Genomic DNA, 20018 nt, shown 5'->3' on the forward strand with positions numbered 1-20018 from the left:
ACAAATCAGAAAATCATCATGAAGTCATTAGGTGGGTGGTGTCATAGTGCATCCTCCTTCTCTAAATAGTACCGTCATCATGCCACTTACCGTTACATACCTTATACTGCCACCTTCTGAGGAAGGAATAATACTGTAAAGGGCCATGAGCTGTAAAACAGATATAACATTTTTTTAAGAAAGGGGAGGATTTTGCACTGAGGAGCAGTGATAAGTAGCACTGTGTTAAGAAGCAGCACAGAAGTACAATCCACTGCTGTTCAGGCTGAGGCTTTTAATATATAGAGTGCAAGTTTGTTCTTTGTTTGCATTCCCTTCTATCTTCAAATACTCTCCAGTCTCTACGTTAATTTCTCCCACCATGTATCCCAGTAACTTTAGTTGTCTGTTTGACTGCTTGTACCAGATAATTCGGTTATAGTTTTCAATACTGTGTGAACAATTGATTGTGGCTGTTAATCCTGGGTTCTTGTACATGTCAGCTGGAATTTGATCGACTTTTTCATTGAGAGAAAAACCTGTTGAAAATATATAAACAAAGCATCAGACAAAAAAAACACGGTTAATTGAAAAACTGAATAACATAACTCTGAAAGCTGAAATAGCATCAGTATGGAGTGGCTGTACTAAATTGTTCATGACATACCTGCTGAAGCCAGAATAGAGTTAAGACTAATGCAAAGTATTGGGAAGATCATTTTGTGTGTTTTAAATATTTTTTGTATGATAATAATAATTATGTTTGTTGTCGCAATTGATGAAATGATAATACGGAGTAATTTCAACATTATTTTTGAGTAAACCCCCCTGGTCATTAGGTGGGTGGTGCCTTAGTGCATCCGACCTTCTATAGAAAAAAAAAAAAATCACACCATTGGCTCAGTACATAGACCTGACTAGTGGTAAACTGTGGAAGGAACACAGGTGCAGGGGGCTTTTAAGTGTTATATGGAGATGAAATAATAAGTGATAAGGAAGTTTTTGTATGGAGGAGCGGTGATATTTCACACTGTGTAATCTAGCAGCACAGAAATACACTGCACTGCTGTTCAGTCTTTCAGTTGTTAATGTACAATTCCCTCCTTTATCTGCTCTCCCGTTTATTTCTACATCCACTCCAGTCTCTGGAAATCCATTGCCCACTATCATGTATCCCAGGTACTGCAGCAGCCCGTCCTTCATTTGCTTGTACCAGAGGATTCGATCATAGAGTTCAATACTGTGGGAACAGATTATTTGGACTCTTTCTCCTTGACTCTCGTACATTTCAGCAGGACTCTGGTAGACTTGCTCACTGAGAGAGTAACCTGTGGAAAAAGCATGATTTTTTTTTTAACAATATACAGTCATTAGGAATAAGGGTAACCGTCCTCAAATATGTAAAATTGAAGAAATACCCCTAGCGACACTTTTGCAGAGGATAACCTGTGAAAATAGTTTTTAAAAAGCTTTTGTTGTATTACCTGAAACCAGTATGCCATTAAGTGATAGGCAGAACACAATGATCATCTTGTAGTTTACCTTGTTATCGGTATGTGGTTTTCATCTCGGTAAGTGTGCTCTACTGAATATTTACTCCTCCTATTGCCGGGTAAACCCTCCTAGGAAAACTTTTTTTTGTGTCACCACCCACAACAGACTATTTTAGACTAGATTATCGGCCTTATTTCCCACGGGGGAAGAAGAGGCATAAGTAAGTAAGTAAGTACCCACAACAGACCTTATACTGCTACTTTTATAAAAGGAAACAAAATAACAAATACCTTAAATGAACCTTTAAAGCTAAACTTTGCCTGAAGTGCAGTTTGGCTTCAATGGAGGAAGCAGTTAATTTGTGTTGTGCTACTGGTGTCCTGACTATTAAGGTGGTTGTATTTAATTTAGTTAAATCTAAACCATCAATGTGAATGACAGTTGGCTTATCGTTTTCATAATTGAAGAAAACTATTTTCTTCATTCCTCCCCCCCTCGCAGCTGTCTTAACCAGTACATTAGTAAATAACTGCCATCCTTAGTGTGAATGCAGTACATTGTGGCAAACAAACAATTTAATAATTTAAATCTGCTACAAGTTGGAAAAATTGTGGTTGTGACGTGCAAGAGAGATATGACAAGTTGGAGATGGGAGTGTTGTACAATGTTATGTGGTTGTGCATGAGGTCCCCCTACAGCACAGGAGATAAAAGGCTAGGGTTAAAAGTTGTGCCAACAGTGCACCAGGGTTTTTGTTCAGCTTTCAGGTTTGTCTGTATCACTGTGTTGACTCACAGCACAGAAATACAAGCCTTTATCTTCTGGCTCCAGATTCTTCACTGTGAATGTCCCACTGTCAGGATTAGGCTTGTAGGCTGAGAATTTGTCTCCCTTGAAGTCTGGTTCAAAATCCGGGTTGTTGTTTGGCATAGTGAACACTATTTGTCTCATGGCTTCTCCTGGCAGCTGTCGGTACCAATACATTTGGAAGTAGCCGCCACCTTTTGTGTGTTCGCAACTCATTGTCGCTTCATCATTTTGGTTTTTCCACAATATGTCAGTCTGGTTGACATCACTGCCATCAATAAGACCTGTTAGTCAACATAAGAGCAGAAAGGATTTTAAAGTAGACAATCTCTATTTTAAAGCATGGTCACCCTTGTAAGAACCCATAATGTAGCACAACCCATAAGTAATAGACTTCTTTTAGATAAAACCCAAAATGTAATAACTGGTCAATAATGTAGCTAAATGCTGAGCCGGTAATGTAATAACGTTTGCCCATAATGTAACTTATTACATTATGAACCTAGCTTAATATTTTTTCTCACTCCATAATGTCATTAGTTGTTGCATTATGGGCCTCTGCTTCCTACCCTAAAATATTGGTTTTAATTTACCTTTCATCAAGAGCAGCAATACGAAAAAGCTGAGGTGACCATGTTTGACAATGTCCATGTTCTGGAAGGTTTCATATAAATCTCTCAGTGTCGTTACAGAGATAATAAGAGTAGGTGTGTCTCTGCAGAGTGTGAAGTTCCCTGATCCTGTTAGCTGCTGTATCAGAATCCACTTGGTGAATCAAAGTGTAAGTTTGAATATTTGTGATACTTGAGGCCCCCCTGCTGTATATGAGAGGGAGGCGTTGAACTGTGCTAGTCTTAACAGTGCATTGGGGTTTTTGTTCAGCTATTGAATGCATCTGTATCACTGTGTTGGCTCACAGCACAGAAATAAAAGCCTTTATCTTCTGGCTCCAGATTCTTCACTGTGAATGTCCCACTCTCAGCATTAGGCTTGGTGGCTGAGAATTTATTCTTGCTAAATTCTCCGAAGTCGTAATCTTTGCTTGCAGTTGATGTGAACACTATTTGTTTCATTGCTTCCCCAGGCAGCTGTCGGTACCAGTACATCTGGTAATAGCTGGCATCCTTGGTATGGCTGCAGTGTATGGTGGCATTGTCACCTTTGTTGATCCACAATATGTCAGTCTGGTTGACATCACTGCCATCAATAAGACCTGTGTGTCAAAATAAGAATAGTGAAGATTTTAAAGTAGACTATCTGCATTTAAAAACATAGTCAGCCTCTGCTACCATCCCTAAAATATTAGTTTTAACACTGTAAAGCAATACACATTTTTTTGTAATCTACCTTTCATCCAGAACAGCAATATGAAAAAGCTAAGCTGACCATGTTTGACAATGTTCATGTTCTGGAAGAAGGTTTCATATAAATCTCTCGGTGTAGGTACAGATATATGAAGAGTAGGTGTGTCTCTGCACTGTGTGTGTGTGTGTGTGTGTGTGTGTGTGACGTTGTCTGATCTTGTTAGCTGTTGCATCAGAATCCACATGGTGAATCAAAGTGTAAGTTTGAGTATTTGTGGTACTTGAGGCCCCCCTGCTGTATATGAGAGGGAGGCGTTGAACTGCTACTCTTAACAGTACATTGGGGTTTTTGTTCAGCTATTGAATGCATCTGTATCACTGTGCTGGCTTACAGCACAGAAATACAAGCCTTTATCTTCTAGCTTTAGATTCTTCACTGTGAATGTCCCACTCTCAGCGTTAGGCTTGGTGGCTGAGAATTTGTCTGTGCTAAAATCTCCAAAGTCGTAATCTTTGCTTGCAGTTGATGTGAACACTATTTGTTTCATTGCTTCTCTTGGCAGCTGTCGGTACCAGTACATCTGGTAATAGCCAACACCCTTGGTGTGGCTGCAGTGTATGGTAGTATTGCCACCTTCGTATTCCCACAATATGTCAGTCTGGTTGACATCACTGCCATCGATAATACCTGTGTGTATAATAGTACAATTTATATAAAGTTAAACAAAAATGTTTAAATTAAGCTGAAACATTAGATAAGAGTATTCTTCAAATTCATGATTCAAAAATGTATTTATTTGTCATTTTCTGTTTCTTGCCTACATTAAAAACTAAATATTGTTACCCCCAGTTTTTACAGTACAACAGAAAAGAAGACAACAATCAAGAATAGGCTTAAAAGATAATACAATAATAATAAAGGCAGATAATGTTAAAACATGACAGTGAAATTAGCCAGAGCACAGTATGTTGAATTGCTATTGAAAGTGCAATAGCCAGGTACATAGCAGCACAGTGTTTCAAAGTGCTGTGACTATGAACAGTCTGATTTTATTGTACATTACCTGTTGTCCAGAGCAAAACAATTGACAATATGAAAGGGCCTTGTTTAATGATGATAATATCCATGTTCTGTCAGAAAGAAACTGCCGACATCTAATATAGTTACAAAGATGTGAAGAGTTTCAGGTGGGAGTGTCACTGCATTTTAATTGTCTGTGATGTGGTACATATATGAAAGTTGTACTGTAGGGCCCTCTAGAGTTCATCATCGTTATGAACCTGTATTTCAGATCATGCTGATTAGACCGATTTATGAAGGAATGTATTTTGTGTAGTTGATGCGACAGAACCACAAACATTATTCTCTCCTCCAAGGATTCCCATGACTTCACATTGTTTAACTGTTAACAGGGCTATCAACATGACCTGAGATGGGGGTCAAAATTGTGTCAAAACAGCAGATACAATCTTTTCAGTGGTTTAGATGGAGGCTGACTGCAGGTGTTCAGGAGCGTGTTTGTAGACACAGAAAGGAGAGTTTTTGTAGTACTTGAGGGGAATCTGTAGCACTGTGTCGACTGGCAGCACAGAAATACACACCACTGTCATTTACTGAAAGATTCATAATGGTGATGTTCGACTGTGTACGGCCATCTCCTTTGAAGTTGATTTTTCCTTTCACGTCTTTCTCCGGATTAGGGAATTGCAGGTTCATAAATCCCAGGAGTTTTAGAGCTTTGTTTTTGTCTTGTTTGTACCAAAGAATGCCATCATAATCTTTTATCTTGTGAGAGCAGTCGATCTCACTGGTTACAGATGCACTACTTCTCCTAATGATGAAAGGAGGTGTTTGGACGACACTGTGGGTATTAGAAGCACCTGTGGAAAAAGTAGACAGATACTAAAATTATTATCCCAGCAGATTCTTAATATATTTGTAAAATTCTTTTAATCCTCACCGTTATTTCCTGGCAAATTAAAAAAATAAAATATGAAGACGAAGAATATCATGTTAGCCAAATTGAGATATATAGCTCTCCGTTCCAGACCTAACTGCTCAGCACTTGTGGATAAAGTGCATCAGTGTCAGAGCTTAGGGAAGAGGGGAGGTGTTAACTTCATCAGCTGGTGTTATCAGGTTATGTAAATCAATGGAAGTTTAGGTTGTTACCGTCATCTCATTTGTTGAAGTTTGTTTCCCCCTGCTGGTGTGAAAAATATTGCTCATTCCCTGAGTTAAGGCTCTGAGAAGTTGGATACTAAAAGTTTTTTTTATATTCAATTCATAGATACTAACAATCACAATGGCATGTAGTAAGTTTATTAAAGTTCTGCAGTTTGCCGGACTGTCACATAATTTTTGCTCTGGTTACCACAATGTTTTCTTCTTCCTATACTTTATAATTCTGTAATTTAGATAAAGTCCACTTACAGACTACTGTTGAGGCGGCACTTTCAATAATTCATTACTATTGAATGAGTTCATATCTGAATTATAGTCTCATAGGCTAGTTTCCTATACGGTCTTATAGGCCTAATACATTTTTTTTACAACCAAATAAATTAGGTTATAAAAAGCCGTTATGAGGCTTACCCATGATCTTAAAATATTTACTACGGAAAATGTTGTATGTGTTGTAGGGTCATCATCACATAGCATTTAAGGAAATGGGGATTAGTGAAAAAACTTTCAACATTATCGGAAGCGAACATTTGAACTTGCATACAGCAGAGTATAACATTGGTTATACACTTTTGCTTGTTATAATAAATGTCCAATTAAGTCGTACAGTGTGCGAAACCATCTGTTTATCCAAAACAAAAGTTGTAACCCATTGACGGGACATTTTGGTTATGTCTATAATCAGTGAGTCAGAGTTGAACACAACTGTCAGCGTAGTTGCTCAGATAAAGAGTTTGCAGGTGGGAGTGTCATTTATTTTTATTGCATGAGATCAGACTGGCTGAGAGAATTAGTGTTTACTTGTGTGTTTGCCATAGTAAACACAGTGGGTTTCATGTCTTCTCCTGGCAGCTGCCGGTACCTGTACATCTGGTAGTATTGATAACCTTTTGTGTGGGTACAGTTTATTGTCGCATTGTCACCCTGATCAGTATGTCAGTCTGGTTGACATCACTCCCATCAATTAGTCCTGTGTTAATAACAATTAATGACAATTAATGCCACAACAATCTTTTTAATAATCATCCAATATTTAGATTTTCTCCGACACAACTTGCACTTTAAAGGATATATAAGTCTTAAACATGATCAAGTTAAATTAAATCAGTATCTAGATTTGATTTTGCTGTAAACTACTTGTCGTCCACAGAACAAAGACTGAAAAGGTTTTGTTTGATGATGATGATAATGGTCTGTCAGGCAGAAACTACCAGAGTCTCATATAGATACACGGATATAGAGAGGTGCAGGTGGGTGTGTCACTGCATTGGGTGAAGTGATCCTTTGAGCTACTGTATTAAAGTCTACGGATTGGCGTAAAAGATGTACTGGGGGTCCTCCTGCAGTCTATCACTACCATCTGATTCTGCATTGATTGTATTTTTCTGACGAAGAAAATATAAATAATCTTTCTTGATCAAAAATATACTTGCTGTACTAAATAATGGTTCTATAGTTTAACAGCTTCCACACAGATTGCTCAGTAGAGGGCACTGTGGTCATACTTTGGCTTAGAGACTGAGAAATCTGGGAATTCAAACAGAATTAGTTATTAGAAACTGACTTTGAAATAACTAATACAGTGATTTACTGGAGATTTAATTATGCCCCTGTGTGCTTGAAAGTCCCAAACATGTACTCTGATCTACCGGCTCTTCATCTCCCTGCTATTCCTGTGAGGCACAGTAGATCTTACTGGATGAAATATTTATTGACACAGCCATGGTTGGTTTTCACATACATTTTACAAGTGTACACAGTTGAGAGATACGTGAGATTTCACAAACCAGCAATGAACTGGAAGGCTGTTCTGTCTGCAGGGAACCCAAATACGTGGAAAGATGTTGGATGGTGGGTGAGACATGTCCGAGGGGGGAACAGGAACATACAATTGTATATTATCAATTGTATAAGCTTAATCAGCACAGTAATGGTCAAAACCTTTATCCCAGTGAATTTCATTTTTCCGAAACATCCCTGAAAATCTTGAACCACATGTCTTAAAAGTGACTGTTTATTTACATTATGTTGATCACATCAAGTGATAACTTGATGGACTTAATAACTTGATCAAGTGACTAAACCAGCATTACTAAATATCCCTTATAACTCCTGAATCCAATAAACCTAATTAAACAAATTAACATAGTCAGGAATCACTGAAAGTTTTCTGTGATTTTCTTCTCTGCACCATAGCAGAAGAAAGAATAGTTCAGCGATTAAATAAACCTTTGAAAACAGATCAAAATTAAGTCACTGTAACCTAAGCAAGAAAATGTTGAGCCCTCTAAAGGCTCCATCTCTTTACAAAATAACAATACAATGGTTACAAAATGCCTCAAAACATGCAATATAAATAGTAATAAGTTTACACTTTAAACTCTGGTATTCAGAACAATGTTGCACACAGTCTGCTCAAAAGTTTGGCCTTTGGCATGAAAGTTAGAAAGGTTAAAGGGTCAGTTCACCCAAATTATTGAATGGAATTCATTTATGTGTGCTCTAGGTTTTAAAAAATTCTTCCAGAAATAATATTGTGCTCACTAAGGATCACTCCGTTTGTTTTTTAGGTAGGTAATATTTAACGAAAACTGACATTGAGATTTGTGGATTATTCTGAGTAATTCGGACATCCGTGATATATTTTGTGAACATGTTGGTTTAGGTTAACCGACCCTTTAACATTGTGACCATGACGAGATTCAGTGAGGGTTAAAAGGTTGGTCAGGTGAAAGTGTTGAATCCAATCTTATTGTGCAAAGGAATGCCATCTGCTCCTCTAAACTCCTCTGCTATGTCATCGAATGTGCGACCTTTTGTCTCTGGTAGGCGAATCCATGTCAATGTGAAAGCGATCAGAGCAACCGTCATGAAGAGGAGGTAGACGTATGCACCGCAGATTTTCTGTGTTTGTGAGAGACAGATGGGGATTATTAGTTTTTATCAGGGTGCTTCATGTATATCTTTCTCTTAAGATCAATACTTAAAGCTATAATGCGTAACCTCCGTAGCCCCCATGAGTAATTACAACAAAACTGTTGGCGTATCTACATGAGGTAAGTCTTCAGTGATTGTGCATGGTTTATATTCTTTCTGCTGAGCGTCCTCGTTTTTTCTTAGCAGTAGAATCAACAACTGAAAAATGGCTTGGGCGCTTCTTGAGCTTCTGCGTGACAACAGTTTGTTAACGCTGCCATACTGAGAAATACAGAGAGTTTTGTAGAGCTGATAGACTTCATCAACTTTGCGTCAAATTGTTCGACGATGGCTTAAATTTAACCAACATTCATTTATACGTATGGAAAAGTTTCATACTCTAGCTTTAAGTTAATATCACTGCCAAGGTAAAACACAATGTGTGAAAGTTGTGGCATAATACACCATAAAATTCTTATAAAATTCATCACGAAAAGGAGGAAAGAAAGAAAACATTTAAGGCAATAAACACATTTAAAGTAGAAGGGAGAAAAAAGCAGTCTTTTGATACGCTTCTTTGGTTTAAGTTTCAGGTTGACTGCCATCTCTGCAGCATTATAGCAAACAGATGTTTCCCTGGTTAGCTGTTAATTTAATCACTATTATTTCAGCCCGAACGAAGGATATAGCAATAGATTCATACATATTCAACATTTAAAAGATTTATGTCTGTTTGACATTATATAGATGAATAGCCTATATTAAATCAGTGTCTCCGAGGTTCAAGAAGCTTGCAAAAGTAAGAAATCTAACTGTAGAAAGTTTCCCCTGAAACTTAACTCACTCATACAACACACATACCAATGGTATTAACCTACCAGTAAAGGAGGAAAGAGGAGTGCCAGAACAAACTTCCCTCCCCAGTTGAGCATGCTGGTGAAGGCCATAGCGATGGGTCTGCCCGGCTGGTCAAACAGCTCAGCAGCGATAAACCAGGAGATGGGGCCGGGGCCGAGCTCGTAGGCTGAAATCAGGCAGAAAACCAGCAAGACTTGCAGGCTCCGCAGCTCTGGCACCAGGTGCTGCACGGTGGAGAGACAAAGGTTATCTTTAGAGAATGGGTTTAAGTCAATTTGAGCTTTAGGGTTTTACAATGTTAATAATTTGGTCAGAAACAATGGGGCCGGTATTATCACCCACATGGCATAATATTTAATTAAAATCTCATTTCATGGGTTTTCAATTAAATTAAATTCATATTCAATATTGGAATACAACTTTTCCTGCAACTTAAAAATAACAATCACACTAAGATGGTCTCACCAGGACGGAATCGACTATGGTCATAAATAAGTTGCAAGTTGCTATGGAGATGAAACCAGTCAGGAGCAATTTCTTTCGTCCTGCCCTTTCCATCAGGAAGAACTTGGAAGGAGAAAAAAACATAGAAACCACTTATCTTTAATCCAAGATAAAAAAATTACTGATAAGACTGTAGGGTTTATGATAAGTAGCCAATATTAATGGCTTATATCATTAGTCTTAAATAGAACCACAAATAAGACAAAATTACCACTAGAGTGTGTACTCACCGCCACCAAAGTGAAGGTCACATTTACAGCGCCGACACCCAGAGTCAGGTATTTGGCCTGTTCAAATTTGGCCTGAAACATTCTGGTGGAATAATTGATGATCTGAAAGAAAGTAGTTTGGATTTCCTTTAACTTATGTGTGATACCGGGGCATATTTCTGTACTTTTAGGAGCAGGCGTGTTCTCTGAACACACCACCCAATAATCTGAGTGGGAGCAAGACAGAAGTGCTGAGCCTGGATTATTTATTATTATAAATATATCCCACAGCACTGCAAGTGAAATATTAACCAGACAATGACAGTGAGAAAGCCACACTTTCAGAAATGTATTTTATCACTTAAAAGGCAGTTTCGATAGTAAAAAGACTTACTCAGCAAATTAATTTTACTAATACTTAGTTTTGTCAGATAATGTCTCACAGACTTATTGCACCTCATAAAACTGACCGCATTGAATCCAGACAGCTGGCTGCCCAAGTTGATGATGAGGACGATGATGATTGGTTGCCTGTAGCGACGCTTCTTGAAGAACTCGCGGATGGTGACGGTCTGAGTGTGTGCGGCCTCTTCCTTCATTTCTTCCAGCTCGGCGAACACTTTATCTGCTCTGCCTCTCAGCCTCAGCAGGGCTGCAGGGTCAAAACAACATCTTCTTTTAGCGAGCCGTTGTGTCATACTCACAAAGACGAAATACTAGAGTGCATTAAAAGCATTTCCATATTTTGCATCCTTAAAGTCGGCTATGACTCTTAAGCTGAAAATAAAAGTTCTGCAGCTTTTCTCTAATAATACCAAAGCAGAATATTTCTCTGCAGGACTTTTAACAAGTTGGTCACCTCTAAGGTATAACCCTAGCTTCATGACTTAAATAAAAAAATAAAAAGTGGGCCGCACCAGCCTCTGCCTTGCTCTCCTCTCCCTTGTTGAAGAGCAGGTAGCGCGGGCTCTCGGGGCAGAAAGGCAGGACCAGGTACTGTGCAATGGCCGGGATGATAGACAAGGACAGCATCATGGCCCAGTGATGCTTCGTACCCATCGCTGTCTCCAGACCAGCCACCTGAAGCAAACACACACAGGAACCGCGTTGTCCACAGTTTTACGAAGTTTAGTAGTGAAGCTGATTGTGAATCAGCAAGACTTTACTAGAAAAAGTACTTATATTAGCTTATTGATATACTTATATCTCAAAAGAAAAAGCTGCAACCCGAACAGCATCATGACTAATTTGTCCTGAATTTCTGCTGTTGAGTACAGATACTTTCTGCATAAAAGCACTAATAGCACACTAATATGATGAGTTAATTATTCTTGCATCAAATAACCTCAGAGACAAAAACTAACTACTTCAGAAAAGACAAACAATAATTCAGAAAACAAAATTAAAGTCGTCAAATGCAGGACAAAACTTCCCAAAAAGACTTTAACAATGTGGAGGAAAAAGCCACAGGACAGGACATGACCAGCAAATACACATATTTTTAATCCAACATCTTTTTTTCTGTCCCTATCTTTTCTGATGTTGTCAATGTTATACAGTCGTATGAAAAAGTTTGGGAACCCCTCTCAGCCGGCATTATAATTGACTCTGCTTTCACAAAAAAAATATAAAAGTGGTATGTCTTTAATTTACTAGGAACAGCTAAGTACTGGGATGTTTTCCAAACAAAGATTTTTTGAAAAGCAGTATTTGGTTGTATGAAATAAAATAAAATGTGAAAAACTGGCTGTGCAAAAATATAGGAACCCTTGTGGTTTTGTTGATTTTAATGCCTGTAACAGCATGTAAAACTGATGACTTTAAACACAAAATTGGTTGGATTATGTTGTTAAGCCTTGAACCTCATAGAAATGTCTGTTTAATCATGAGAAAATGTATTTTAGGTGCCTAAATGCAAGTTCCACTTCTCTTTGACTCTCTGCTGAAGTGAGACAGAATGGGATCATCAAAACAGCTCCCAAAAGATCTGGAAAACAAAGATTGTTCATTGTCATGGTTTAGGGGAAGGCTACAAGAAGCTTTCCCAAAGGTTTCAATTGTCAATTTCGACTGTAGGGAACGTTGTCAGGAAATGGAAGGACACAGGCATAGTGGCAGTTAAACCCAGGCATGGCAGACCAAGAAAAAAACAGGAGCGGCATAGGTGGAGGATTGTGAGAATGGTTGCACACAACCCACAGATCACCTCCAAAGACCTGCAAGAACATCTGGCTGCAGATTGTGTATCTGTACATCGTTCAACAATTCAGCGCAATTTGCACCAAAACATCTGCTTTTTATAAAGACCAAATAACTTAATTTTTGTCTCATCAGTCCAAAGCATTTTCTTCCAATATGAAGCTGGCTTGTCTAAATGAGCTTTTGCATACTCCATGCAACTGTATCTGTGGCGTGGGCGCAGACAGGGCTTCCTTCTCATCACCCGGCCATACAGATGTTTTGGTGCAAATTGCACTGAATTGTAGAACCATGTACAGATACACAATCTTCAGCCAGATGTTCTTGCAGGTCTTTGGAGGTGATCTTTGGGTTGTGTGCAACCATTCTCACAATCCGCCGCATATGCCGCTCTTGTACTTTTCTTGGTCTGCTGGACCTGGGTTTAACTGCAACTGTGCCTGTGTCCTTCCATTCCCTGACAACGTTCCTTACAGTAGAAATTGACAATTGAAACCTTTGGGAAAGCTTCTTGTAGCCTTCCCCTAAACCATGACAATGAATAATCTTTGTTTTTAAGATCTTTTGGGAGCTGTTTTGATGATCGCATTCTGTCTCACTTCTGCAGAGAGTCAAAGAGAAGTGGAACTTGCATTTAGGCACCTGAAATACCTTTTATCATGATTAAACAGACCTTTATATGAGATTCAAGGCTTAACAACATAATCCAACCAATTTTGTGTTTAAAGTCCTCAGTTGTACATGCTGTTACATGCATTAAAATCAGCAAGACCACAAGGGTTCCCATATTTTTGCACAGCCAGTTTTTCACATTTTATTTAATTTCATAAAACTAAATACTGCTTTTCAAAAAATCTTTGTTTGGAAAACATCCCAGTACTTAGCTGTTCTTGGTAAATTAAAGACATACCACTTTTATCTTTTTTGTGTGAAAGCAGAGTCAATTATAATGCCGGCTGAGAGGGGTTCCCAAACTTTTTCATATGATTGTATGTACATTTGCATTAAAACTACATTCATAAAGACATAAGACATTTCAGAAGTCCTACTGTATCCAACCCTGGCCTGCACTTTATTGCCCAGAGAACAGGAAATATAAAGGGGTTTAAAATCAGTCTTAAAAAAAATGAAATTCAGTCAAAACCGCAGATTTACAGCTCTGTCCTCACCATTCCCACCAGGATGCCTGTAGCAAAGGACACTTGGTTAAGAGTGGCGAAGGCCCCTCTCAGGTTTGTAGGTGACACTTCCTGGATGTAGAGCGGATTGAGACTCATAACCAGGCCGCAGAAGAGACCAAACACCAACCGTCCCAGGATGAGAACCTCAAATGACTTGCTGGCTTTGGAAGCGGACATCAGAGCCGCTCCCACCACTGAGAGACTGTTCACTATGAGGATGGAGTTACGTCTGGAGGGGCAAAACAAGAGTAACTAAAAATGAAAGACATTATGGAAATGATTGGAAAATCTTATTTTTTCCTGTTTTTTATTTTACCTTCCATAGGAATCTGCAAAGTATTTGACTCCCAGCGAACCCAGCAAAGCTCCGAAGTCTTTAATGCTGACAGAGAGCGACCATAACAGAGTCAGGCTGTGATCTGGCATCGACTGGTTGTGCCTTTCTCTCCAGGTGTGGTTGAAAAACTCCTCAATGATCTAATCATTTGAAAAACAGGAATAAAAAAAAAAACTGTCATCTTATCCCTGATGATTCCAATGATCAACGATAAAGTAAGGGACAACTTAAATGAAAAAATTATGAAAATTAATTGTTCCTTTTGCTCCTGTAGAACAGCTGATAGCAAACTATTAAATAAACAATATTTTATTGGCAGTATTAACTAATCTGGAATAAAATTTAGTTGGTAAAAGTATTTTGAAGAATGTAGAAAGCGGATTTCTGCTGGAAACATTTAGGGGAATCTCTATGAGAAAGAGAAAAATCCTTCCAGCCCAGCAGAGCCAGACCTTTAGCTGACAGTTTACTCAGTGTTTTATTGAGGCAGTGAGATATTTGTTGGACAATCTTACGGTTTCATGTCATTTTGGGTTCATATTGACCTTATACTGAGAATCAGCCAGGAATAGGCTGTCCGATGTGCACACATTATTTAACTGTTTTATTCACCTGTGTGTGTGTGTGTGTGTGTGTGTGTGTGTGTGTGTGATTGTATGCAAGTCTTATGTTCTTTTCATGTTGTTTGAGCCACTAACTAAAGGCAATTTTTTGTCACTATGTGATGGACAATAAAGTTTTTTTAATTGAATTAAATCAGAACCAGTGACACAAAACTATTGGTATTGGTATCAACCAACTTAACGTCATATCTCCACCCTCACCTTGGCTGGAGCGTTGACATTGCCGGTGTGGTAGCCAATCTGCAGCGAGCCGAGCACCGCTGCCAGGATAGAGGTCAGGAGTGTGGCGGTCAGATGGCTCTGTAACAGTGTAGTGTTGAGGTCAAGGATATTTTCTCTTTAACTTGTAACTTGTCTTAAATAGTGACATGCTTCAAGTAATTCTTACTCATATGAAGCAAATTCAAGAGAACAATCCTTTGAAAACTTCACCACATACCTAAATAAGTGTAACTTGCACTCAGTGACCTTCAAACATATGCAACCATATGTGTAAAGGTCAACAATGACAGGAACCACAGTATTGTCACACATTGACAAGATGTACAGAATTTAAATGAGCACAAGTGAGTGCTAGTGCTCCTTCATTTGGACTGTGTACATTTTCAGAGAAAGGGCTAAGGCTAAAACAAACCTCCTGGGATGCCATTTGTGAAATGGAGTATCACTCCTCCAAGGTGTTGGTGCATCTATCTTTCTCTGACAATCTCTGCTGTGGAAACAACCCACATTTTGCCAGAATTAGTACGCACTAAATAGTTGTATCGAAATAAATCAATATGGTGACACGATATTATATCAAGTAGACGTATACATCACACACATTATAGCTAATGTTTAACATATTCAATTGAATCCCTGATAAGCATTAAATAAAAATTAATTCAGTGTCTTAAATCCAGGCAGAAAGATGTCCTTTATGCTTCAAGACACAGAATATATATTTATTAAGAAAAAATGTCAACAAATGTAGAAATGCAATAAATGTTGTACCTGTGCCGTGGAGCAAAGCACACAGCGAGTCCACGTTTTGTATATCCAAAATATGTCCAATGTATATATCAAAAAAGCAGAAATCCAGTTAGTATCCATTGTGAGCTGATAAACTTTTCCTAAAAGAGTCTTTAAAAAATGTAATGTAACTGATCCGGACCCTGGTATTTTGAATATTAATGAAAAAATTACCACTATCATTCAGACAACATCTTTAGTACAACCCTGATGGTAATACACGCTAGCACTTTTACCAACTGAAGCCTGCAGAAAAGTATTCACATCCATCCTTCCACAGTTAAATCAATAACTATAATAGCGTCTTTAGCGTATACACTTTTCTCACCACTGTTGAGTGTCTCACGTTGATCCTGTCTTCATCCCTGAGTTTCAGATATGATGGTGTAAATGTTCAGTAGAACACGCAGCTACTGGAAACTGTACGAACACGAACACACACACACACACACACTGGACCAGGGAGTCCAGTTATGAAGTCACACTCAGCTGGTGAATTTGGGGCGAGCTTGACAGAATAGCAGCAGAGGGCCTCATCTGGTTCCCATTGATCAGCTGATCGACATAATCAGCTTTAACTGACTGAGGATGAGTTTCTACTTCTCAAGAAACTCAAATGAACACTGTTGAAATTAACACAACTGTTCCCAGGTCAGGGCTTAAAGTCCACTCAGTTGGCATTTTGGCTAACACAAGCACATGGTTTAGGTGTTTGTGTGTGTGTGGGGGGGATTACTTTGTCTTGTGGTGATGTTCATTGAAACTTGTCTGAGGAACTTTCATCTCCACATGTCTTTCTAGGAACTAGGAACAAACTATTTTTATATTTAGATTATTTTGTTTATGAAAGACCTTATAGGATTCTCCAAATCTATCAAAGAGTAGGAAACACTAAAACTGACAATATTTAAGTTTTTTTCACTCATATATAATTAAACAACTTTGCAACTTTGAACCCTCTGCCACATTTGAAAATCAGATTTTTTGAATAGTGAAACCAATTTAAATCCACTTTGTTACACCGTAAAGTTGAATAAAAAACTTTTTTTGTTACATTGCCGTAATTTTCTTTCTAGTGACATAGTATTTTCCAAAGAGCTGGTTGGTACATAATTAAATACTTCTACTCATCCCTTTTAGTTGACAATGTTGATTAAGCCCATCTGCTTCACACTGTACTTCTCAGTATGGCAGCGTTTACAAACTGGTGTTGCCCCCTGACCCTGGCGCAGGAGCTCAAAAAATATACTCACTTCAGCTTTAAAGAAACTTCAGACAGTATGTAAATGTAAAAAGCAGTATATTTATTTGTTGCTAAAAAATAGCTGACTTAGGCGGAGACACTTCATGGAGCTTTCAAGGAAAGTCTTAAAGGATGACACCCATTAACATAATGCTGTGACAATTTAGAGCCCCAAGGATTTAACACACAGTTGAACTGTGTGTGTGTGTGTGTGTGTGTGTGTGTGTGTGTGTGTGTGTGTGTGTGTGTGTGTGTGTGTGTGTGTGTGTGTGTGTGTGTGTGTGTGTGTGTGTGTGTGTGTGTGTGTGTGTGTGTGTGTGTGTGTGTGTGTGTGTGTGTGTGTGTGTGTGTGTGTGTGTGTGTGTGTGTGTAAAGTTTTTTTCTTTTCCTCGTCCTCCTCCTGTGATAACTATCCTAATATCAACCCAAAACGCTCCCTGCTCTGTCATCCTGAAGCTCTGGATGGATCGGTTTCCAGCGTCAGTTCTTCCTGGAGCTGTGACAGAAACAACTCGCGCATTTTAGTGTAATCCCAAATCCAGAATGACCCTGATCGAAGAGATAAAATGAGATCACACGAGGGGGGAGCGATTAAGGGCTGAAGGGTTTAGCCCAAAGAGTCTTTTTATGTTTGAATAATCTGGTCATTCACGTCCATTATAGTACGGTTAATTATCTGTGTTTATGTCTGTACTATTTATGTGTTTATGTACTGGCCTGTCTGTATTGTGTTTGTTTGGTTGCTTTATTTCAATGAATGTTTGTTCCAAGGGTGTTTCCGTATACTTAATGACATACCAGATTATGCAATACCCACATACAGTACAGTGTATTGCATTATCTTCTAATAAATCCAATGAATGAAGCAAAAACTATACGCAAAATCTTACTTGCATGTAAATTTCATTACCTTGGTTTTATGGTTATCGTGATTTAGAATCAGCATATTTGCATCAACTGGAGTATATCTAATCCAATTTCATCGGAAGACTGCTACACAAGTGCATGTTTCTGTTCGTGTGAGTGTTTGCATGCTAACATGTGAAAATGTATGTGTGCATATGAGGTATTTCCACTATTAAAATACAGGTTAAAACTGACTGCAAAATAAAATCATGATGTTAGATACACACACATACACAGACACACACCTGCCTCTTGAACAAATCCAAATGGGCAGCAGTAACTGCTTTTCGCCGCCGAGATGCACGAGCCAAAAAATACATGCATGGAGAAAATGAATAAAACTAAAACACTATGTAAGGTGAGGAAACATTCCCACAGTCTGACCACAATCCACATCATTTGTGCATGAAAACCATCTTTATCATAAAAACTGAGGTAAAATATGTACCAATAAATATTAAGTGGCCCCCGCGGCCTGGAGGTGATAAAAAGCAGATCATTCTAATCCACAGAGAAAACCTGCACTGCATTGACTCATGAGTGAAAAACTTTTCAAGTTTTGTTGATGAAAGACAGCAAAATACCCTCCATAAAACTTTACTTATGCATCACTAGTTTCCAAACTACTCACAGGTGCCATCATTTTCAATATTAGGTACTATATCCCATATGTTGTACCATGTATACTTTTCATGATTTATTATTGAAATAGAAAAATATTATTATTAGGGATGGGGCCGATCTGATCTTATACCGGTATCAGGTCTGATATGGCTGCAATCTACTCATCGGATATTCGGGCTGACTTGACAGATCCACAAACCGATCTAAATTCCAAATTCCTTTTTTTAGATGTAATTAATTGAACTATAAAAGTGAATTTTATTTTAAGAAAATAGCTTTGTAATATAGCACATGTTGAAGGATTTAGCACCTAAAGTACTTGCCTCACTGATTACATAAATTTTTTATTTACTTTGGAAATCTGCCCACAAACCACCCTAATGTCACAGGACCATAATTAACACAAAGCTGTAGGAGGGCAAGTTTGAACACAAAGAATAGCGGAACAAATAGTTAGCATTAGAGGGCAAAATGCACCCTCCACCTGCAAGCTCTGTTCCTGCAGCTGAGTTTTCAATCAGCGTGTGGATACGCCTGTCTAAAGCGTGACCTCTCACCCCCGATCCCTGGCCTCCTGGCAGGCAACCCCCTGACCTTTCTCCAATGCGGCTGGGCAAGTGCTGAGGGCATCAAGCACAAATGGTGAGCAGTGTGCACCATCATCCCCCCAGCGCTAATGTTTAGCTATCGCACAAGCTAATGGCCCTCTCTAATTATCTGTAATGGTGTTTTTGATCTGTTTCTAAGTGTTTCAATGCACACAGAGGAGGGAGAAAAAAAACTTCACAAAATTACTCATCACCCGCCCAACATGTGGGTAATGTCAAATAAAGTCTTTGTATTGGGCTTTAACTAAGAGACAGCCCATATTTATTTATGTTGTTAATTACCTCTTGGTGGATTAAGAGACTGGATTAAGATATGAGTCAGGATATTTTTGTAAAAACAATTTTAGTATAACAGTACCATCTTAGTATTCACACGTGAGCTATCTTAGAAAACACAAGTTATAAACTTCCTGATACAACATAATGCAGGTCCTGTACTGCCCACACGTCACTTTCAAATCCCCCAAAATTCCAGTCCTCACCTATGAAATCCCTTTAGCAACCCACCTCCCCTCCACCCCACCTTCAACAAAGGAGAAAACACACACACATGCACATACATCCCTAAGCAGCTGCGTCATTATAAAACTCTTTTGAACTTCACACTGGAAGTCAAATGCCACATGTGTCAGTACAAGACAGATGTACTGCAGCTGCCTCTTGGCTCCAATTTCATCTGTGATACAACCCTCTCTCCCCTCTCTGCCTCCCCCGTTTCCAAACCGCCCCCCGCCTCCCATTGTACGCCGACAACATCCACACCTTTGAAGTCTCATCACTAAATCAGAGATTCTCACACCGCAGACGACATCCACAGGCCAAACAGGATCCATAATTGTTGTGAGGTTTCAACAGTCAAAGAGATAATTAACCTTGACTGAATGAAGAAATGTATAGTCATTTATCAAATATTGGTACCTACCAATTTCTCGTTCAGTTTAACAAATTACACTTTAACAATGGCTCGAATCACCAGTAAAATTAAGAAAATTGCACACAAAACTTTCTTTCAAAAATATTTATTGCGGTT

The 20018-nt window shown here is 38.6% G+C and overlaps 1 protein-coding gene across 1 annotated transcript; it reads right to left on the bottom strand.

The window, feature by feature from the left end:
- Window positions 1–8493: 8493 nt before the first annotated feature.
- slc2a1c (solute carrier family 2 member 1c) lies at window positions 8494–15245 on the bottom strand (the record flags this gene model as incomplete). The annotated part of the gene is made up of 10 exons (XM_080042211.1): window positions 8494–8673; window positions 9564–9767; window positions 10009–10110; window positions 10278–10379; window positions 10727–10908; window positions 11174–11336; window positions 13625–13865; window positions 13953–14113; window positions 14798–14896; window positions 15231–15245. The coding sequence occupies 10 exons, from the start codon at window positions 15243–15245 to the stop codon at window positions 8494–8496; spliced, it is 1449 nt and encodes a 482-aa protein (XP_079898337.1).
- Between the last annotated feature and the right edge of the window lie 4773 nt (window positions 15246–20018).

Source organism: Ammodytes marinus (genome assembly GCF_949987685.1).
Source record: "Ammodytes marinus genome assembly, chromosome: 15".
Classification (NCBI taxonomy): Eukaryota; Metazoa; Chordata; class Actinopteri; order Uranoscopiformes; family Ammodytidae; genus Ammodytes; species Ammodytes marinus.